General features: G+C 47.9%; 1 protein-coding gene across 2 annotated transcripts; it reads left to right on the top strand.

The window, feature by feature from the left end:
* Positions 1 to 1205: 1205 nt before the first annotated feature.
* On the top strand, positions 1206 to 22094 carry LOC108933991 (breast cancer anti-estrogen resistance protein 1-like). 2 transcript variants are annotated; one of them, XM_029253266.1, is made up of 7 exons: positions 1206 to 1639; positions 11972 to 12559; positions 17349 to 17486; positions 17589 to 17684; positions 17821 to 18822; positions 20684 to 20773; positions 20925 to 22094. In XM_029253266.1, the coding sequence occupies exons 1-7, from the start codon at positions 1628 to 1630 to the stop codon at positions 21432 to 21434; spliced, it is 2436 nt and encodes an 811-aa protein (XP_029109099.1). In that variant the 5' UTR covers positions 1206 to 1627; the 3' UTR covers positions 21435 to 22094. The 2 variants fall into 2 exon arrangements, with proteins under 2 accessions (XP_029109099.1, XP_018606969.1); XM_018751453.2 differs by having other exon boundaries at positions 17764 to 18822.
* Positions 22095 to 23306: the final 1212 nt, after the last annotated feature.

Here is a 23306-nt window from a genome sequence, read left to right as displayed (position 1 = left end):
TGGCCTTATAATAGTTTGATTGTTTTGGCTGCACTTAACGCTTTTATTTAAAGTTTTTAGGCCCACACTCGACAAGGCACAAGAAACCCCATCACATGAGAAATGACTACTGATATCAGAACAAGTAACCAGACCCATCAATACACAAAGCTGCTAAAGGAGATGATCCATGGACCATGAGTCAGTCCTGCAACTTGTAGGCCAAGTTCTGGGACAAAACATGTCTAGTCAGCTGTGCAGAGGAGAATGCAGAAAGGGGTGCGAGAGAACAGGTCTTGGTGCCACTAAGGATCACTGACAAACCCCAGTGGCAGTGTGGGGTTAAGGTTGATGGGAGATGAGTAGCCTTTCTTTCTTTGATGAGGCCATTAATATGAAAAGATTATTAACTTGTTTCTTTAATTATCAGTGCTCCTATAAACCACTGATTGACATGGCAACAGGTGATAGTATGCAGCTATATATATACTGCACACACACACACACCCACACACACACACAAGGCATGCTGAGTGTTGTTTATGATCTGTGAGCTGTGGTCTGACCAGCAGCCACTGACACCCCCCTCCCCTGGAAAAAAATGAGAGTTGGAGTTATTTTCACTCTTTCATATTTTGTGTAACTTTGAAAGATGGAAGGAACATAGAAAATAGAAATTATAATGCCAGTGTTTTATTGGCATGTTCTCTGTTCATTGGGGTGTAACAACTGTGTGTAACACTGTGTGTTAGCTCCTGGGGCAGCATTCAGTCACTGCCCTCAGTAAGATCATGCTGGGCACCTCAGGCATGTGGAGCCGTCGAACAAGAAGGGGAGCACTGAAAATAGGCCGCATTCCCCCCAGGACAATTATAACAATCACAGCTATGAGTACTGCAATAACAGCATGGACAATATTTGGCATGCTTTTACAGAGGAGCTCCCCTGCCTCCTACCCTCACACACACAACTGACAGTGAAGAGCACACAATAACACATCATCTTGTGCGGAGTGACATACAAATACGTACTGGCTGAAAGGCTGCAGTAACTCGGGTGCGCTCCTGCTCTCAGTGAGGCACTCTGAGGATACGCCCCTTTAATGGTACTCGCCTCTTCTGAGAGGCTCTGTGGTGGGAGAAGCGCTCGAATTTCCGCCGACAGGAAATCCTCCTCTTTAAGAGCGCGTCCACCCCGCGTCTCTATAAAAGGAGCCGTTACTTGAGCGCAGGGCAGATTGCGGCTGGACTCTGAGGATTTCTAAGTGAGCCTGCATTGGAAAGTGTGTAGCTAGGAGGCCTGCATCATATAGTCATAACCTGCTGGGTTTCTCTGACTGGAGCATGTCACAATTTAACAGTTTTATACCAAGGGATTACTGGGGACAAACAGAAACGGAGATGAGCTGAAACAGGAGTTGTGGTGGATCCGACCTGGGAATCTGGGTGCGAATCCAGTGTGAATACTGTCTGACTGTAAGTTATGGTCAGGCTGGGCTCTGCTCGCCCAGGAAGGTAATGCTGGAGTGGACTGGGTTGGACGTGGACATGGATTAGGAGTTGCAGAGGAAGACGGTGAATGACAGTCATAGAGGGACAGCACTTCGCTGAGAAATATTAAAAATCAACAATAAAAGCAACGCCTGAAAATGTCCGTGCCGGTGAGTGACTGACAGTGGTGGGGGTGAGACATGGAGAGACAGGGTCCTCTCGCTCTTGCCTGTGTTTGTGAGACACACATGTTGATAACTGTTATCGTTTATGTGAGAGAGTGTGCGTGACGCCCAGCTTTGCTGTTTGGACACGTAATTGAAGCCAGTGTATGAGTATGAATTTGTATTCTGCTGAGTTTAGATGGCATTCCTCCTTCAACTACTCCTTGGTTCAGTTGAGGTCCATATTCTGACTCATTTTCCTAAGGTCTTTCCTCCCAGCACCTCTTGTTGACCAGCACTCACTGATTTTCATTATTGTGATTATTATTCTGAATATTGTTCCACTTGTTCAAAAACACAGGACTCTCACTTGGTTCACCTGACCATGCCACTGAATCACTGTGTAAAATGTGATTAATTTCAGTGTAAAAGTAAGTTTTGTGGTGGATTATGTCTATGTACTTGTTTTAAAACTCAGTGGTGAAAGGAGCCTTTGCTCTCCACTTCCTCCTCAGGCCCATGGCTGTAGTCAAAGCAACACACTTGGGTGGAGAGTGTGTTTGTGTGAGAAACTTCTCCAGCAGCGAACTCTTTAGAAAGAACCACTGTGTATGTGTTTGGCTGGGGAGGGGGTGAGTTCTCCAGGAGGAATGCAGCCACGGTTCAACACAACAAATGCAGACGTGTGCTCACCTGTGGAGGGCAGTCCGCTCTCTGCTCCAGCATTTATGCTTGAAGGCGCACTGGGGAAACTGTCAGACCACAGGCTGAAGCAGGACCCAAGCACAGTTGGGCTCCCAGGTGAAAGGCAGCGAGCAGTGATAAGGGCAGTTGACAGAAAGTGACTGCCCTGAAACCTACCTTCAGCATTGAAAGCTTGACTGCTGCAACACTCCTCAGAGTGTTTGTGGTTCACAGAGACCAGTGATGTGACGTACCACTACCCACGCCCCTGCCCTCTCGCACCCCTGGCCTGCGGCCTCCATGCTTTGGTCAAGGTTTTGGTGACAGTGTGACCTGGCATAAGAATGGACACTGTCACCTCCTAGGATTCTACTCTCACTCCCTGTTTGCTCTCTTCTCCAGATCTGAATCCTTGTGGTTCTTCAGTTGCTCCTCAAAGTGAAAAGGTGCTTTTTGATGATTGACTTATCTGTAATGCTGGAATTGGCAAATTGGGAGCTGTGAGGTGGATGGGGAAGAGCTTACTCTAGAAAAAAGGTGACACAGAGGGACAGAGCTGTTGGCACTCTGTCACCTTTGTGCACAGTTCGGTAAAGTGTAATTGATAGAGGAGAAATATGCGCCAGTCCTGTTCCTGTCTTCACTGGTCTCACTCTCTCACACGCGCACACAAAGGCCTTACATCACAAGGCCGCCGTTGATCTGCTCATACAGTGAAGTGCGTGCGTGTGTGTATGTGTGTGTGTGTGTGGCTCTGTAGGTGTTCAGCCCCTCTGCATACCTCTGGGTTTGTTTCTGTCCTCAAGTTTCATTTCCCTGCGCTGTTCGTCCCCTGTTGCCATGGCAGCACAGTTTGTTTGTTGGCACTGCAGTGGGGGCGCTCTAATGAGCGCTGTGACGTGGCTCTAAAACTCTAGCTGATCTCTTCACTTCCCTGTCCTGTAACCCATCTGTGGGGGGTCTGGGGGAGGACTCAGCGTGTCTTTTTATAATTCTGAAACCACAAGACTTCTCATGTGATTACCTCCAACCTTTGATGGAGAGCAGGGTATTTATATTTTGGGGTTACTGGGGCAGGCCAGGGGAAGACCAGGTTTTTTTCTTTTCCAAACTATATGGAATTTAATAAAGCATTCCAAAAGTACAAGACACTTCAACACATCCATGTCCTACTTCCATTAAAACCTTTGTCATTGCAGAAATTATATAATGCTCACTCATCTGCACTCTATACATGTAAACTTGCTGTTCCATGTTAAGAATAAAAACTTAGGCCTTTAAAACCCTGTAACTTTTTAAATATTTTAAGAAAAACAGTAAAAATGTGAGGGTGGCGTAGCGGGTTTGGCCGAGTCCTGCTCTCTGGGTCTGGGGTTTGAGTCCCACCTGGGGAGCCTTTCCATGGACTGGCATCCCGTCCACTGTGTGTCCCCTCCCCCTCCAACTCTGCGCCCTGTGTTGCCGAGTTAGGCTCTGGTTTGCCACGACCCCACTCGGGACAAGCGGTCTCACTGTGTGTGTAAAAATGTGACTATGAAGTATGTAGAAAAATACCCAGACCTTAGATCTTAGAATAACATTGGAGTGATAAGTTTTATCATTTCATGTTAAAATATACAAACATAAATTAAATGTCAATTACTATTAAAACATATCAAAATTATCATACAGTTTCTCTAAACAAAAATCCCTCTCCTCTTTAGCTGCATGGTGGGACCCTTCTGCAGGCCTTGATAAACTGAACCTAGAGGGAGACCCCACCTAAAACAGGTCAATGACCTGCCCAAAAGAACAGGAACCAGTAGGGAGGAGGGGATCTTCTCCCTCCTTTTGAGGAGTAGTCATCAAAACTGGCTCTCCCAATGTAGTATTGGTGACTGACTCAGCCTCTCTGCCCTGTGTGTCTGAAACCTGGTCATTCTTGAAAAATTCTGTACAGTGTCCATCTGAGCAGGAGGACTTGACTCTTCTTTGGCCAAGGACCCCATAAAAGTGCCAGCAAAAACAACCACACTGGCCACTGACAGCTGCTCTGTTTCCTCAGCACTCACCGCTGGTCCCTTTTGCTCTGTAGTGCTGTTGAACAAAGGCAGGGTTCTCCTATTTTCTGCCATAGACAGAAAATTCCAGCTTGCACCACTTCTGCATAAGATGGTTGCACTGTTGGCAACTGTAGGAAAGATGATCCCCTCTCCCACACCAGACACAATGGCAAGGACCTATACAATCTTGGGCCAGGTGCCTGGTCTCCAAGGGACCAGGGAAAATGTCCAGGGAAAACACTGACAAATCCTTCCAGGAAAACTGCCACGATGTCCGCCGACACGAAGGGGTCAAAGATATGGACAGGCAATGCTCTCTTTTGAGTCCTCCACAATGGTTATATGGAGTAGGGGAGCAACTTAGAATGTATAGTGCTCACTCTATACTGTCACCCCTTCAATAGTGTCCGTTGGTTGCCAACGTGACATCAGAAAAGAACGACGGCCCCTTCCATTGGACGCAGATAATGTTCTGCACTGGAAGTTCTAAGAGTCCGAAAGGAATCTGCGCCGGAATCCATTTATGTTGTTCCAGTTCCTCTAGTGGAAGGCAATGGTGTTCTTCCATATCGGCATCATTTAAGCTGCTGTCCTTGCCACAGGCAATATCCAGTGCTTCTCCTCAGGGGCTGGCAACACCTTCAGAAGCAAAACTACTCTGGGGTGGCTGGAGTTAAAAACACTGAAAACAAGATCTCTGCATCCCCTGTGAGGATGCGAGACAACCAACTGAAACCCTGCACCTTAGGCTCAGCAGGCTACCCAGGATAAAATAAAACTCTTGCAGGCAGCAGAGCTTCAATCCAAGAATGCTGTGGTCATGCCACACAATCCTATGATAGGTTTTACTTTGCCCCAGCTGAAATTTCTAGTACTGCACTAGATTTTAGCCAAAAGGCTGTGAACCAAAGGAGGAAGCCAGATTCACTGGAAATCTGTGCATGCGTGCATGCATGCCAAGCAGACAGTCAGTCATCACAGAGGGGACAGGGTGGGGACCCAAGTGGTGGTGAAATCAGTCAGCTCTCAGTCTCCTGGCACATAAGCACAAACACACCGGTGAGTTCAGTGCATGATGAGGTCATTATTCATCCCCCACTGCTGACCCTATAGCCTGCGGTGCGACCCAAGACAGTCATCTGAGGGACTTGAAGGTGGCTCCTCTAACGGTCAGCCTTTCACTGTGTGCATATGTAGTGCTATGTGACCTGTGACTCAGAATGGTGGGGGAAGGGGTGTGGTGGGTAATTCTCACTGAGAGCTGTGGCCCAGAATCTTTCCTGTTTCCCCGCTGTGAGGAGTGCTTCTCCAGATACTGCAGATGCTGTTGTGGTTAAGGCACATCACGGGGAGAGCAGAATAAATGTATAGATACAGTATGTCATTAATAACTCCTCTCATGGTCTTGTGTTGAAGTGGACTTGAATGAGTGGTTGGAGGGAAAGAAGAGGATGTTCCTTTACACAAATCTGTAGCCCTGCCCCTGAAAGTTTACACCCATCTGACTGTTATGGGTTTCACCAGGCTGCAGGAGGACCCAAACCCTCACCCTGAACTGTCAAGGTCTGATGGAAGAGCTGAGGGCCTAATCACTGTACTGCCATAGGGGAGCTTCACCCTGGGCCAGGAGGTGGTGATGCTCAGGTGGGCTGCAAATAGGCTGCATGGTTTTTGTTTGCATCTGAAAGGGTGTCTCTGATGGTAGTAACACTGCAGCCCATTCATTCTCCTGTTTGAACAAAACTCATAGCATATACAAACAGACCAACAGTGATGTGAGCCCCAGCACAGCCCCATACTCTCATGTTTCTGCTTGTCAGGTGTGGTGGGGTTATAGTAAAGAATGTGCCTGAGGGCCCACAGTCAGGAGGTGGTGAAGTTCACACTCGGGCAACAGCGTGATGAAGCAGCTGAAGGATCACAGCAACTGTCTGGTTAAAGAGAAACACACACACACACACACACACACACACACACACAGAGTCTGAAACCGTTTGCCTCAAGTGTGGTTGCGGCAAGTCGGAGCCTAACCAGGCAACACAAGGCCGGGGAGGGGACACCCAGGACGGGTATAGAGAAACAATCAAGCGTGACAGTGGAGCCTCAAAACGAACAGGGACTTGCGGCCTGGTGTGGGGGGAGACAGACAGGGAGAGATGTGGACAGGTACAGAAACAAAGAAGGACAACAATATGGACGCTGAAACTGTTTTGTTTCTGTTGTTCATTGATTCATTGGCTCCTACCCCTTTTCTCATCGCTTCTCCTATTGGCCAGCCAGTGTGCTTGCTCCCTTGTCAGAATCTCAGTTTCTAACTCAAGGTCCTTGTAACTCTCATTTTCCACCACGGCCTCTGCAGCGGTGCTATAGACCCTCTTCCTGACAGCTGACTCTGTACAAGGCCCTACAGAAGACATTTACCCTCATGCTTCTGTCCAAAATGACTTACGATTATTTACACAGCTGGGTAATTTCAGGGGAGCAATTTAGGGTAGGTACCTTGCTTAAGGGTACTATAGCTGGAGGTGGGGGACTCAGACCTGTAACCTTTGCATCCAAAGGCAACAGCTCTACCCACTGTATTACCAACTTTTCCTACCTCTCAAGGTGTTACACATTTCAGCGTGTACAGTGGAACCTAGTACTCTACACAGCCATAGCCAGTGGTCTGTTACAGATGGGTGCAATTTGCCTTTCCCACTCTTTTTTTTTCCTGTGGGGTGTGAGTAGGCCTGCAGGCCCTGTTTATGTGTGTGTTTGTATCAAGCACGTGGCAGGAAGGATAAGCTGTGTAGTCTCCAGTGACACTATGGACAGTCTACTGCAGTGCTACCATGTGATTCTGACATGATGTTGTTGGAGTGCCTCCACTGGGAGGACTGCGCACACTGTGGTGTGTGTGTGTGCGTGCGTGTGTGTGTGTGTGTGGCATAGCTGTTTGCACCAACATACAGCATTGTTCTCCTAACCTGCTCTGTCTCCCCACGCAGGTGTTCTGCCAAATGTTCCATTGTTTGCAGGGTGCTGCCTTAGAGGTAGGTATGAGTATGACCTTTGAGTGTGCGTGACCCAGCTGGAGTGTACTCATGGAATTCCAGTGCATGGAAAGTGGATGCGTTTCGGTAATGCCACTTGTCTGGAAGTGGAGTGTGTGTGTGTATGTTTGTTTATATGCATAATGGTGCCATCTCTTTGACCTATGGCTTGGCTTGTAGTGTTGCACTGTCCAGTCTGATGGTCCATCTTCAGTTCCTGAGGCCCCTACAGACAGATCCTCCCACCCAGGACAGATTAGTGGACCACTGAAGGTCATGGCTAACCTTATCATCTAGCCTTACCATGTTTGCACATTACCACATTAGCCTGTGAAGACACAGGTACAGTGATACCCTGGGAGACTCTAGTAAAAGAGGGGAGGTGTAACAACACCAAGTTTTTGGGGTCAAAAAAAGAAAAAAAGACATAATAGAGAACAGATTGGTGTAACTGAGGGAGCAGCTAGAGGAGGAGGAGGAGGGTTTTAACTCCAAACTGAGATTTTACTTACAATCACAGCACTAACCTGTTTACCTGTGCTCCCCAGAGGGAATCCCTTCACTTTCATGTATAATTAATGCTAATATTTTCAGGAGAGATGTACAGTTGCTTTGAAACCACATTCACCGTGGTGCAGATGACTTCAGTTGCAGAGCACTTGGTTAAAAACGCCTTCTGATTTCTCAGTAGCATTTTGATTGGGTCATAGCGTTGTCAGAAAGGAAGCTGAATGATAACTGGATAAAGAAAGAAATGGTGTCACATGAGGGATGAAGTGTGAAGCCATGGAAGCAGGTACAGATCACCTGCACTTTTCTCGTTGTTGTGAGTCTCACTGGAAAGACCCCGACTCTAACCCTGACCCTTTGCACAGGACTGTGGGTCGCAGGACTCTGTCTTGTGTGTGGACTGCATGGTGTTGCAATACAGTGTGACACAAGGGATCATTCAGACACGTCTGACGCAAGAGAACAACTTCAGCAGTTAGTAGCAGCAGTGCAGTTACTTAAAGGTGTGCGAACGTGCAGAGAAAAGGAAATATTGACGTGTGATATATTACCTCGGGATGGGCACTGTGTTACTGTTAGTTTACAGCTGGCTGCTGATAGCTTAATCTTGCTGTCCCTTCATGTGTGCATATCAATCCTAAACACACATTTGAGTTGTGTTCCCCCACAAGGAGCACAGCACAACAGTCCATTGGGATCTGAACCTTGTGCTGCAAAGAACCACTTGGTCTCCAAGAGCCATGACCGTGAACTTCTGCTCCTGTCACCAACATAAGCGTGAAATCACGAATCTGTACTTACTTGAACCGCTTATTGGACATTTATTTTTTGTTTCCTACAATGAGCATATCCAGTCCTTTGGAATGAGCCAGCAGAGGAGGTGAAGTAGTTGACCCCCTGCCTTTAAACAAAGGATACAGGTCAAATTTAACATCCAGTAATACCCTTAATCAAGGTACTTGCCCTGAATTGGTATAGTAAAAATAACTGATATATAAATGGGTATCTTCATTGTCTATTAAGTAACCCTGGATAAAAGTAAGGTTTGAGACACTTTTTTTAAGTGGTGATTTGTAGCTGTTGCACACGCACACACAGATGCTGACAACAATTTTTGTCAAACAGATGTGTGGTGGAAAACACACGTCACACATGCAAGCCCAAACCCTGAGAAGACAAGACTGGGGAGGGGAAAGTTTTGGATGGGGTGGAGTTTGGTGGAGTGTGAACAAGCCCTGAAATTCCATACAGAGATACATATGACATTCCACACAGAAGGGCAAAATGTGAAGCCCTGCCTTCATCTGCATGCACAGAGGGGCTCCAGCCTATTATCAGCTGGTAGAGGAGAGGTGAATGTAGTTCTCAGTGGAGGAGGTGTTGAGTTACGGCAGGATGTTCCTGCCTCCTGGGCAGCCAGCAGTGGGAGAGAGTGGGACGCAGTGACGGCACGCCAGCCACAATTCTCCATCAGCAACGAGATATGCTCATTCCTGGGCGGTGAGGTCACGCATCTTCAGAATGCGTTCAAACCACAGCCGAGAGCCAACAACACTCTGGCAGCTCACAGGTCCAGGTGGCCCAATCGGGCCTCTTGATCCTGCTCAAACCCTCAGCAAGCTGTCTGGTGTCACACACACACAGGGGCCGAAGATGAACTCTCTGGTGAGTGTGAGTGCATGTGTGTGAGAGAGCCAGGCCGATGAGCAGTATGCCTTGCTGGTATAGAGGGTTGTAAAGAGAAGAAGGAGGAGGTAGCAGGAGAGGAAGTAGGAGAGACTGAGCACCAGTTTGTGTGTGTCTGTCTGTGTTTCCACTGCAGGGTTGCAGTCTATGTGCCTTTACCTTAGAGGGAGAAGCTTGTGTGAGTGTAAGTCCATAGTAAGAGACTGCTGAGCAGTGTGAACAAAGAAGCTGGGGGTGCGAGAGCGACGCTCACACACTGCCGGTCTCCAACTCAACTGGCAAAGTTTATACTAATGGTGTCATTTTAGGTTGAGCTGAAGCTGGGGGGAGACGGATCACTGAACACTCATCTGGTATGCATGAGCATAGTGAAACTTTCTCCTGGATGCTGACCCACCTGGGGAGTCTGGGGGGTTCATTTTTCCAGGGTGAGGTTCCAGATGTGGAGGTGTGTGTGTGTATGTGTCCTCCTGGAGCTTCAGACTGGAATTCCTCCCCAAGACAGTCAGGACATATTCTCACTACTGCTGTGCTGTTGTTTGTTGTTGCTGCTGTTGTTGTTTACACCACATTCATCCTAGCACTCATCACACGAACACTCCTAAAGGAGGTGGATACATTACCATGGGATGTTCCTCCAAAGTCATCCAAGGCACTGCTCTCTCTTACTCTTTTGGGTCAGTCAAAATCACTGCTGATTGTTAGTCCAGGTTACCACAGAAATGGTGAGCATCATGTGAATGGTTCATTGGACAAGTTCAGGTCCAGCAGTAGAGTGTCTCTTGAGACTGCAAGTGTCATCCTTCAAGTTGTCCTCTGTTACCCTATTTACCTTTTGCACCTTGAGGTCCAGTTTCATGTGAGTGATGGGACAGGTGATACCTACAGGTCTTAGAAACAGCCTACAGGTGATAGCTATGTGTGATACAGGTAGGTAAAGGGCTGGTGGTTGTTGGACATATTCTTGACACTTGAAGCAAGGTGTGGTTTGAGCACTGTGACCCTTTTTGTCATCCTGATTAGAGGTCTCTGTGGAACGATGACTGACTTTACTGTTGGAATTGCTGAAGTTGCTGGCTGATGACTGACTAGAGCAGTGTCAGGCTGAATTTTCACTACCTGCTGCCTCTGCATCCATGTCTCTAGAATCTGTTTCTGTGTTAGATGCCATTCAGTACTGGCTGTTCATCATCAACATCATCTCTCCATTCCTTCCACTTCTGACAACAGCGTCAGCTTGTGTGTGTGTGTGTTTAAAGTGTGTTTCTTTATAATGTGTGTGTCTTGGACACTGGCAGCTGTATCTCCTGCTCTTACTTCTTTCAAGGGGCCACATCAGGAGAGAGACATTGGTGTAAAAGTGACTAAGAGGATTCTGGGGTAAAGAGTGGAGGCAAGGCATTCTGGGAAATGCAGATGCTGGACATTTTCCATCTACACACATGGCCAGCTGACTGGGTTATGATTAACATCTGTGCTGCCACTCAGGCTGTATGGTTGTTGTCTGCGCAGGCATTCAGGCTCATTGTTCCAGCTGTCTGTTTCCACACTGAGCTTCCAGCTGTGAGTTTTTCTTGAATCCTTGACTCACTGCAGCCTGAACACACCTCTGAAGTGCTGGAATGTTCTCTAAAAGCCATAATGATACTTAAGAAGAAAATAACATGGACTCATACACTGGGTGACTGGCTCTAATGCTCATTTCCTCTTTGGGGTGGTGCTGTGCTGCAGTGTAGGTCCTGTGAAAGGTGTTCTCTGCCCAGTGCTGCCTGGTGCCCACAGCGATGAGTTTCTAACCTATGTTTGTCTCTCCTGGGGGATCTGTAGGTGGGGTGCTGTTGGAGCCCAGCTGAGTCACTTTTGACCCTGTGTGGGGGCAGTCACCCCAAGCCTCAGTACAGCTGTGTGTCTGCAGTGTTGTTGTTGCTATGCAGATGAGAGTACTGTACGAACAGGCGTGTGTTGTGAAATCCCCTAAACATACATGGTGCACATGATGGGATGATGGGTAACAGGATATTGAGCCTCTGGGAGCCTCCCTGGACTTGTCACAGCTGGCCTGCAGCGTGTTAGAGGCAGGAGGGGTACTATATGCACACGCACAAACACAGAACAGATGTTTACACACCACCTGTCTGCAAACCGCCTACTTGACGCAACCTGTTCAGCCCATCCACAGAGCACAGAGAACTTGTGGATTTTACGTCCAGATTTCTGTTTTATTTTAATTGTTTAATTATGTAACCCTTCTGTTCCATTCCTCAGCTTGGCTTCAGCATGGTGCCTGTGTGTGTGTGTGTACACGCACACAGCGATCAACATTTCCCAATGCTCCTCCACGTCACATCTGCTGCCATGCTGCTCTCTGTCGCCCTCTGCAGAATGTGCTGGCCAAGGCGCTGTATGACAATGCAGCGGAGTCCCCAGACGAGTTGTCCTTCCGCAAGGGTGACATACTCACCGTGCTGGAGCGCGACACACAGGGCCTTGACGGCTGGTGGCTCTGCTCACTGCACGGGCGACAGGGGATTGTCCCTGGTAACCGCCTCAAGGTGCTTGTTGGCATGTATGACCGTCACCAGGGTGCTGAAACACAGGTGCAAGGCCAGCAGGTGGCGTCACCAAGTGCCTACAGCAAGCCACCACCCTCATCCCAGTACACTGCCATGCACCCGGTGCCGCCCACCCCTGGCTCAGCTTCTGGTACTGCCCCATTGGACAGGATGTACATGTTGCCACCTAGCCACAATAAGGTTGCCCCACAGGGTGTATACCAGGTTCCTGTTGGTGCGCAGTATCCCAACACCGGGTCCGATCTCTACCAAGTTCCCCTGGGCTCCAGGAGCTCTCCACAGGACCTGTACCAGGTGCCCAGCTCGGCAGGAGGTCCAGCCCCCAGGCAGGATGTCTACCAGGTGCCCCCCTCAATGGAGAAAAGGACTCGGGGTCCCCCAGAGCCCCCAGGAAAGGTGAACAACCTTCCACACACCTATAATCACACACTGCAGTCCCCAGGCATAGTGTGTAAACACAAAAGGTACAAGTTCCACTAATGCTGACTAATCAATAATCAGTGGGCTGACAGACATTCTGGGTGTGATCATGGGTTTAGTGATCCTGCACGCCTTTCAGACTCCCCTATACACTGGCCCATAACAGTCCAATGAGGCAAACACTGGTCAAAAAGGGCTGACAACAGAAGTAATTAATAAAAGAATTCCATTCCACCACACTGTTGATTGAACTAGTAGTTTTTAGAGAAAACCAATCACTGTGTTGGAAGTGCTCTTGCTCTTCAGGGTTCTATAAGGACAGTTGGATACAAACACAGTTAAAACATTAACGTAATGTGTCCTGAAAGACTCTTTACATTTACATTTCTTCATTTAGCAGATGCTTTTGTCCAAAGCGATGTACATCTCAGCAAAAGTACAATTCATGCATTACATTAAGAGAAAGAGACATAGCTGCAGACGTGTAAGCTTCAAGTAAACCCAGTTTGTTACCTACCACTTGCTGCACCAAGGTTCATCATGCAAGTAGGTGCATAAAACACAGGATAGACAAATCCTGATACCCTCCTACCATTTTTTTAAATATAAGATACCCAAACAAGCAAATACAATGCCGGAGTAGTGGCTAAATAAAGGCTATACCTGGGGATGCTCACGAAGTTACGGTGCATGAACATTTACACCATACATGACCTGGAGATCTTGGGCGAAGTGGGTCCAGAAGAGGTGAGTTTTCAGACCCTTCTTAAATGTAGACAGAGTTTCCACAGTTTTGAGTGAGAGGGGAAGGTCATTCTACCACAACTGAGCCAGAACCGAGAACCTCCGAGCTTTACCTTTTGTGCGCGGGACCACCAAGCGAGCAGAAGTAGACGAGCAAAGGGGTCTGGCTTGGGTATAGCAGTTGATCAAGTCCTGTAAATAGCTAGGAGCAGTTTCTATTGATGCATTTGTAGACAATAACCAGGGTCTTTAATTTGATTCAAGCAGCTATAGGAAGCCAGTGCAGAGAAATGAGTAGAGGAGATACGTGGGAACGCTTTGGCAAATCAAACAACTCATGCAGCAGCATTCCGTAAAAGCTGCAGAGGTTTTATGGCAGTAGCAGGAAGGCCACACAGGAGAGAGTTACAGTAGTCCAGACGGGAAGTCACCATGGCCTGGACAAGTAGTTGGGCAGAGTCAGCTGTGAGGTAGGGATGGATCCTACGAATATTATGCAGGATGTATCTGCAAGACCGGGTTGTGGCTTCGATGTGCTGAGAGAAAGACAGACTCGTGTCAATTGTTACTCTCAGACTCTTAACTGAGGAGGTAGGCAAAATGAGTGAGTTGTCCAGTTTGATCGACAGATTGCGACAGCAGGATGGGCCAGCTGGGAGGTAAAGAATTTCTGTTTTGGAGAGGTTGAGTTGGAGGTGGTGATCAGACATCCATGAAGAGATGTCTGACGGGCAGGCAGCAATGCGTGTGGAGATGTCTGACGCATCTGGTGGAAAGGAGAGAAAGAGCTGGATATCATCAGCATAGTAGTGGTATTTGAATCCCTGGGAGGCTGTGACCAGACCGAGGGAGGAGGCGTAGCTCGAGAAAAGAAGAGGACCCAATACCAAGCCCTGTGGGACATCAGTTGAAAGAGGCAGAGGAGAAGAACAAGAGCTCCACCAGACCGCTTGATAGAATCTGTCAGATAGGTAGGACTCAAACCATCTTAGTGCCGCAACTTTAATCCCAGGATGGTTAAGGGAGCAGAGTAGAATCCGGTGGCTGACTGTGTCAAATGCTGAAAACAGATCAAGGAGGATAAGGACCAAGGAGAGGGAGGTGGCTCTAGCGACTTGCAGAACATCAGATACCGCCAGAAGGGCCATCTCAGTGGAGTGACCAACTTTGAAACCAGACTGATAACCATCGAGGAGATGGTTACGGGTGAGGAAATCAGACAGTCGATCACAGGCTGCCCACTCTAGGGTTTTGGACAGGAAGGAGAGGAGAGAGACCGGTTTGTAATTTTCAATCACATTGGGATCCAGGGATGGGTTTAACAGAGGTGAAATTAGAACAGTTTTGAAGGCAGCTGGGAAACAGTCAGAGAAGAGTGAGGAGTTGATCTTAGAGGTGAAGGTGGAGAGTTGCGGGTAAATGTTCTGTAGGACTGACGATGGGATCGGATCAAGTGAGCAGGTGGTGGCTCTGCGCAATATCAGGAGGTCACAGATTTCAGATTCGGAGAGCAGCTTGAAGTTGGAGAGGATAGCTTCGCAGAGAGAGCCAGTGCGAACTGGGCAGGTTGATGCTGAGAACTTGTCAGTGATTGCTTTCACTTTGTCTCTGAAAAACAAAGCAAAGTCGTCAGCAGTGAGAGAAGAGGAGGTTGCGGGGGACACAGAAGGGATGAGAAGGTGGCAAAGAGTCTGTGTGGTTTTTTAGATGCAGATTGTATTTTGTTGTGGAAGAAGGAGGTTTTAGCTGAAGAGACAGCAGATTGAAAAGCAGCTAACAGTGACTGGTAGGCATCCAGGTCCAATGGAATTTTGGATTTACGCCATCTTCGCTCTGCAGCCCGCAGTTTGGTCCTGTTGACACGTAACGTATCAGACAGCCATGGGGTAGCAATGGAGTGTGCTGGTCTAGAAGACAGAGGGAGTCAAGGGAGGAAGATAGGGCAGAGAGGAAAGTGTTAGTGGCATCATCTGTAGATAGATCTGAGAATTGTGCAGCAGAAGAGAGAGCAGCTAGAGTAGCAGAGGCAAAGCAAGAAGGTGAGAGATTTTAAGTTGTGGCGAAAGCTGACAACGGGTGCAGAAAGAGGCGAGGAGCTAGTGGTAAGGCAGGGTTGAAAGGAAATGAAGAAGTAATCAGAGACATGTAACAGAGAGGACAGGACAGCCACAGCTGCGGGAAAATACAAGGTCAAGACAGTTGCCCACTTTGTGAGTAGTAGGAGATTGGGACAGGGAGAGATCAAAGGACCGTAGGAGCAACAGAAGGCCACTTGCATGAATGTCATCAACATGCTGGCTGAAGTCACCCAGGAAAATCAATGGAGTGTTGTCCCCTGGCAGAGAGCTCAACAAGATGTCAGGGTCATCCAAGAAGCAGCCGAGAGGGTCAGGAGAGCAATAAAGAACAACCACAGCAAGAGTGATTGGGGCAGTGATAGAGACAGCATGCCATTCAAATGAGGACCGATCATGCAGGTGAAGAGGAAGAATAGAGTATTCCCACTGGGGAGAAATGAGCAGGCCTCTGCCGAGGGAACGAGTAGTTAGTGGAGAGTGCTGCAGGTGTGACGGAGTTGGCTGGGGTGATCCAGGTTTCAGTTAGGGCCAGGAGAACTGTACCAGTGGCCTTCTTCAGTGGACTGCCTCCCACATCTTTGCACCAGGAGGCTGCCACAACCACTGCCGCTACAGCTCGCCAGCCGCTATTTAAACTGGGCTAATGCCCATCAGCTGAGATTCCTAATTGAAACCAAAACTACTCCAACAATGGCAACCAAGGCAAACAACCAAACAGGCGCGATTAATTGAACCACGGAGTCACACCCACTCCCACTACGGGACACAGAAATGATCTGGAGAACGTGCGCTCTAACAAACCAGTACATACTACTAAACAAAAAATTAATTACAGTGCCACGCACCACTACACAGACACACAACCTATTGTATCTATCAATCTGCACAGCTACACAACACTCTTTAAAGTGAGTAGAAGAGTTTAGTCTTTAAAATCCAGGTAAATGACACACATACTGAGCTTCACAGATGCTTGAGAAAAGGAACCTTTCAGTATCTGCTTGAACTAAAACTCTGCGGTGAAGCACTTCCAAACACACTATCAGAAACTGCTTGTCCCAAGCGTGGTTGCGGCAAACCGGAGCCTAACGGAGCAACACAGGGTGCAAGGCTGGAGGGGGAGGAGACACATCTAGGATGGGACGCCAGTCCATCGCAAGGCACCCCAAGCGGGACTCGAGCCCCAAACCCATCGGAGAGCAGGACCTGGTCAAACCTGCTGCACCACTGTACCCCCTTGAAGCACCTCCTCACAGTGAAAATCACAGTTTAAAGCACAAACATTTTTTGCATTAAAATTTCTGTATTTTAATTAAATTTAGGTGACTTATTTTTCCATTATTCCAGGAAATATTGGTAATTTGACTCTCTTGAAAATGAGAATTTCATTGATTTCCTTCAACAAACTCATCCTGTTGCATGAAGGATCAATCCTCTGTGTGTGTGTGTGTGTGTGTGTGTGTGTGTGTGTGTGTGTGTGTGTGTGTGTCATTGTCTCTGTCAACTCCATTTATAGTGAAAAGATTTCATTTTTATGAAGGAGGAAGAAACTGACAAAGGAATGGTTATGATGGCACCTATTACCTATATTTATATTTCCAGTGTATATGCATATGTCCTATTCATGTATACACATACAGCATGATTCAGTCATTCATAAGAGGAACTAAATTTGAGGAATTTCCTTCATTTTTGCACACAATAATGAGTTCTGAATGTATCTGTGGTAAATGGCCAACCCATTCAGCATCATACAGCCCCCTTTCTCTTGGGTGTTTTGAACCCTCCCATGTTCCTCAGAGCTGGACATATCTGTGCCCGTCATGGGAGGGAACTGCATAACAACATCCCCTGCACAGGTTACTGTTCCTCCCAACCCCCTCAGGTTCAGACAACATTGCGTGACTGCCACCACCTTCTTCACCCACCCCCTTGCTCTGCAGGTGGTTCTTCCTACACGGGGGGGACAGGTGTATGCATTTGATGTAGGGATGGGCAACCAAGATGAGTACAATGTTCCGCGACCCCAGGCCCCCTCCCTGGAAGTTTATGATGTTCCCCTAGCACGAAGCCAGCAGCAGGTGAGGAGTGCACAAGCAGAAGTGTTATTGTTACATCCTGTTTGCGCGTGTGTGGTTGTTGATTTATATTGTTTTCTGTTTTACCCCCATCATTCCCCCCAGGTTTATGACACCCCTCCAATATGTGTGAAGCCGCCCAGGTGGGATGATGGACAGGACGGGAGTGCGGACAGGAGCTTCCTGCTGGCAAAGAAAACAGTGAGAGCTCTACTTTCTCACACACATACACAGTTTCTGCAGGTTTTCTCTCTCTCTTACTGACTGGTGCCCCCTGCAGGGTTATGACTTCCCCCCCTTCCTTGCCAAGGACTCACCTGACTGCCTGATTTCCCAGGACACGTATGATGTGCCTCCCAACTTTGCTAAGCTGAAGAAGCTTCCAGAGAAAGGACAGGTCCCATCCCATGGTGGGGGACTCTGTACCAACCCTGAGGAAGTGTACGATGTCCCGCCCCCATCGGTGATGGTGAAGCGTGAATCCGACACGCAGGAAGTGTATGACATCCCGGCAAGTGTGCGTTCAGCCAGCCCAATGGAGCCACAGGGGGACATCTATGATATTCCTCGCGAGCACCCCACAGGGGGAACTGAGGGCAGCGACTACATGTACGATGTCCCCCAGCAGGTGGTTCATGATGTGGCACCAGGCTCTCCCCCTCTCATTGATGAGCCCATAGCCCGGCTGGACCTGGAGCCAGACGAGGCCATGGAGCGGCTGGCATGGCTGCAGCACGCAGTTGAGGGCTCCGCATCACTGCTTGTGTCATTTGTGAGCGCTGGGTGGCGCTCAGCTGATCGCTTGGAAGCCAGTCTCCCGGCCATGCGGCAAGGGGCAGAGCGAGCACGGGAGGCTGTGCGTGACTTGCTCAACTTTGCCCGGGCTGCCGTGGTCAACGCAGCACAGTCTCCCGACCGCACACTGCAGCCCAAGCTGGCCAAGCAGCTGCAGAAGATGGAAGAGAGCTTCCAAGAAATGGTGCGGCACAGTCAGGCGCTGGACCGCATGGGCTGGGCCCCTGGTGTGCTGCAGGCCCCCTCCCCTGGTGGTGGGGGTGATGATCTTGATCACCTGCTGCTGTGCCTGCGTGCTGTTCCTGACGACACCAAACAGTTGGCCTCTTTCCTGCACGGCAATGCCTCACTGCTCTTCAGAAGGATCCGGCAGCCACCCCTGCCCCCTCTGCCACAGGCAGCTGAACCCCCAGAACGCATCAACATCCAGTCACGACCACTTCCGGCACCACCCAAGTTCTCTGCTGAGGAGGAACGGGGGGACAGATGGCTGCAAGCTGCCGATGATGGCTGGATGGAGGACTATGACTACGTGCACCTGCAGGTACAGCTCCCTTCTCTATCCACCTTTAAGGACTATGGTAAAACATAGGCATGGTCAGTGGTGCTATAAGACACTGAACATGGCTTTTGATTTGGGGAGGAGCTTATTAATTCCAGTAATACATGTGCTTAGAACCCACCAGAAACATAACCTGTAACAATAAAACACATCAAAATAAAAAAGAAAGTTTAGTTTTTGACACTTTGGATTTTAGTTTTGTCTCATCACTGTGTCCAGCTGTGTTTCACCAGCATAGGGGGGTCAGAATCATACATTAAATGCAGAAGATACCAGTGTGGGACCACTATGAGTTTTGCAAATGTGATTACGGTCTTTCCGAATTGCCATACAGAATACCATGTTGTGTAAATAGTGTTCCTCCCTGTATTCATTGTGTTACAATGAAACGTTATAATTAAAAGTGCTGTTAAGGCAGAAATGATTGCATTCAGAACAGGAAATGGAATTATTAGAGCATTGAGGAAAGTGAGTACAGAGGAAAATAGCAGGAACAACATGGAGAATAACCATGGCGAGTTGCCCCCTCCCTGTGTCCTCAGCATCAACACCAGCCAGCACCATTTTGCAGAGCACACCTTAATATACACAAACCTCACGTTTTGAACAAATGACACCAGAAATATGTTTGTAACTCTGTTTGTCTGTAACTTCAAAGTCACTTTTGCCCCTAAGTCACAATCAGTGGAAGGTCAGTAATACAAATGTTCCTTGACATATCTCATGCAGTGATAACTGATAAAAGTACATACTTAATATATACATACACTTTCAGAACTGCTTGTCGCAGACAGGGTCACGGAGCCTACCTGATAACACAGGGCATAAGGCCGGAGGGGGAGGGGACACACCCAGGACGGGATGCCAGTCCGTTGCAAGGCACCCCAAGGGGGACTCGAACCCCAGAAGAGCAGGACTGTGGTCCAACCCACTGTGCCACCGCACCCCACATACTTAATACTTCAAGATAATACACACACACACACATTTTCAGAACCGCTTGTCCCATACGGGGTCACGGGGAACCGGAGCCTACCCGGCAACACAGGGCGTAAGGCCGGAGGGGGAGGGGACACACCCAGGACGGGACGCCAGTCCGCCGCAAGGCACCCCAAGCGGGACTCGAACCCCAGACCCACCGGAGAGCAGGACCCGGTCCACAAGATAATATTAATATAATTTAAAATGAATAAAATTTTAAAAAGTTGTCTCCATGAACTCCTGTTCTGTTCAGATCCACTCAACTCGATTGATTACTGTGCAACATATGTGCACAGTAAAATCCTTTAAAGAAATGAAGAAAATACATTTTCCATTTTAACTGTATCTTTGAAAATTTGTAGCTTGGCTGTTTGCCACACTTGTGCAGTCTCTGCGCAATTGCACCTACTGCAGATTTCAGAGCTCTCCTTTGAAAGTTGGGGGCTCAGCTCTTCCACACAGCTCCCTGCTGCTCACCCTTAACACCACACATTCGAAGAGGCCCTAATAGGGCACATTCTTCATAGAATGGATGTAGTTAAAGAAGTCCGTGATTTTTTTCCCAGACTTATTTAGCCCTGTGGAATTCAAAAACGTGGGGAGTGCAGTGGCGCAGTGGGTTGGACCAGGTCCTGCTCTCTAGTGGGTCTGTGGTTTGAGTCTTGCTTGGAGTGCCTTGCGATGGACTGGCATCCTTTTCTGGGTGTGTCCCCTCCCCCTCCAGTCTCTTGCCCCGTGTTGCCAGGTTAGGCTCCGGCTCCCCTCGATCCCATATGGCACAAGCAGTTTCAGATGATACGTGTGTGTGTGAATTCAAAAATTGGAACACTTGTGTTTTTCCTTCATGTGTTCTTTTTTGCAGGGCAAGGAGGAATTTGAGAAGAGCCAGAAACAGTTACTAGAAAAAGGAAACATCATTCTGCAAAATAAGTCGGAGCTGGAGCAGCAAGAGGTTGTGTTCCTGTGTCTCTGTCCATTAGCCTGTGTGTGTTTTTGTGTGTCTGTGTGTTATGACCCTTTGTCACTCTGGACTGTACATTGCAGGGACCCCCTTTCAAAGGGAATCTTGTTAATTGTCCCTTCTCTCTTCATCCTAAAAACAGCTGAAACAGTTTGAGCAGTTGGAGGAAGAAGTTACTCGTCCAATCAACAGCGACATTTCAGGGTGGACTTCGCTCCCTAATTGCCCCTCCTCACAAAGCAAGCTGTGTTTGGGTGATCGGCAGCTGCTTCTCTTCTACCTGGAGCAGTGCGAGTCCAACGTGACAGCACTAACCAATGCTGTGGATGCCTTCTACTCATCTATAAATGGCAACCAGCCACCCAAGATCTTTGTGGCACACAGCAAGTTTGTCATTCTCAGTGCCCACAAGCTTGTCTTCATTGGGGACACGCTGTCACGGCAGGCCAAGTCGCCTGAGATCCGTGCTTGCACCACGCAGCACAGCAGTGCTCTCTGTGAGCGCCTCAAGGACCTCGTGCTGAGCACCAAGACGGCGGCGCTGCAGTATCCATCAGCCAGTGCGACACGCAACGTCATCGACAGGGTGGGCGAGTTGGCCACATGCACACAACAGTTCTGCCTGCTCCTGGGGCAGCTGGCCACCATGTGAGCAGGACACAGGGACACATCCCTGACAGCCAGAGACAGTGGTCTGACACACCTGCTTTGAACTTTCTGGTGTGTGGTGGGAACATGCACCCTACAGGTGGGCTGAGCAAACACATCAGGACAGAAGTGCTTCTCCACATAGAGCACATCCTCTTCTATTTGTTTTTGTATTTTAAAAAGAGAAAATTTATCTGTCTAGGCAGGACCATTGTTTGTAAACAAATCATTATAAATATGTATGTTACTTTTCATGGAAACAAAATGTGGGAAATGAACTATGCTCTATTTCTGAAAACCCAGATTTTTTTAAATTCAAAGCTCTTTTGTTAGATTGAACTGCTTATTGTTATTGTTAAACTTTCATTAGTATAATGATGACAGTTATCATGCTAATTATGAATACCATTATTAAATAAAGCACAGAAATAGAATAAGTTCTTAATTCTTCCAGTGACTTTTGGGGAGAAACCCTTTTTCCAACTACAGTATTCAGTTTCAATGGTAGTGTATTTTATTGTCAGGACATGTGGTATACACTTGCATCAATAGAACAACCAACCAACCACTGTCAACAACCACTTGTGTCGAGCGGGGTTGCGTCGAGCTGGAACCTACCGGGCAACACAAGCTGCAAGGCCGAAGGGGGAGGGGAGACACCCAGGATGGGATGATCAATAGAACTTTTTTTTATTCTGTAACAGTATTTTGTACATTATTCTTTTTTTAGTAAAGGAAGAACTGGGAAAAAGTGATGAGAAATGGATCTGAGGAGGTGACAGCACATGCTCACAGCCTGACAGCCAGGTGGTAAATTTGGCCCCAGCTTTTATTTGTGGTCAGAAGTATGGTTGTGGAGTGGGAAGCTCCTGGGCTGAGCAGTGGAACCCATGTTCAGTCCCCACTCTGTTTGTCTGCAGTTTGTCTAGATGTCCTTTGGGTGCTCTGGTTTCCTCCAACAGTCCACAGATTTGTCTTTCCAGTGATCATGTGTGAAACAGGTAGTATGGAGATTTCCTCATGTCTATCTTGCCCGTCATCATGGCTCTTCCACCTGCCAGCCCACACTCATCTTTCCTGAGCTTCCATTCTCTGGATCACCGAAGACACCAGAGGCAGAACTGAACAAAGGACTGGGTAACACTTATTTATTTAGCAGATGCTTTTCTCAAGAATGAGTTCCAATGAACTCTGAGCCATCACACCTTATTCACCAAGGTGACTTACACTGATAGATACACTACTTACAATGGGTCACTCATCCATACATCAGTGGAACACACTCTCTCTCTCAATTACACACTACCCCAGAATGGACCAATAACAACAAATTATCTTGGCACACAGGGCTGTAGTTCTCCTTGCAATTTTTGTCTGCCCCTCCTCCCAGCTGAGGAGAACCCAAGCTCTCAATCACCTTATGGAGTCACCCCTGGTTGATGCACATCGCTTCATCACTCGGTCCAAACCATGAACCCATGACAGCAAGAAAAACAAAATGAAAACTTGAATAATCTTAACATTTAAACAAACCAGGTCCCTGCTGTCCTCTAGGGGGCTTCACTTGTCCTTTGGCCACTCCCCACTCCCATGCTCTCCTTCTCCACCATGTGTAGAAACTTTCATGACACCTTTCAAGCTTTCAATTTAAATGGGTAAATAATTGTCAGTACCTTAATATTGTATGTTTCTTTGGAGAAAAGCACCAGCTAAATGAATAAATGTAAACGTAATGGGATGTACCAGTGTACCATAAGGAGGAGCAAGAGTAAAGTAAAAGGGAGAAAACTGGCCAGATTTACTGCAAAATTAGGAAAATGTGTTGATAGTATTCAAAAGATATGTTCAAAATAAACTTTAGCAAATTCAAATAACT

Source organism: Scleropages formosus, chromosome 1, assembly GCF_900964775.1.
Source record: "Scleropages formosus chromosome 1, fSclFor1.1, whole genome shotgun sequence".
In the NCBI taxonomy this organism is placed as follows: Eukaryota; Metazoa; Chordata; class Actinopteri; order Osteoglossiformes; family Osteoglossidae; genus Scleropages; species Scleropages formosus.
The sequence above is the reverse complement of the archived record's forward strand: the minus strand, read 5'-3'. Positions and strand labels throughout refer to the sequence as shown.

Bases quoted from the DNA above. Each gene is read 5' to 3' on its own strand.
- LOC108933991 (XM_018751453.2), top strand. The intron at 17,685-17,763 runs GTGAGAGCTCTA...TGCCCCCTGCAG, and splicing joins TCCTGCTGGCAAAGAAAACA to GGTTATGACTTCCCCCCCTT. The intron at 18,823-20,683 runs GTACAGCTCCCT...TCTTTTTTGCAG, and splicing joins ATGACTACGTGCACCTGCAG to GGCAAGGAGGAATTTGAGAA.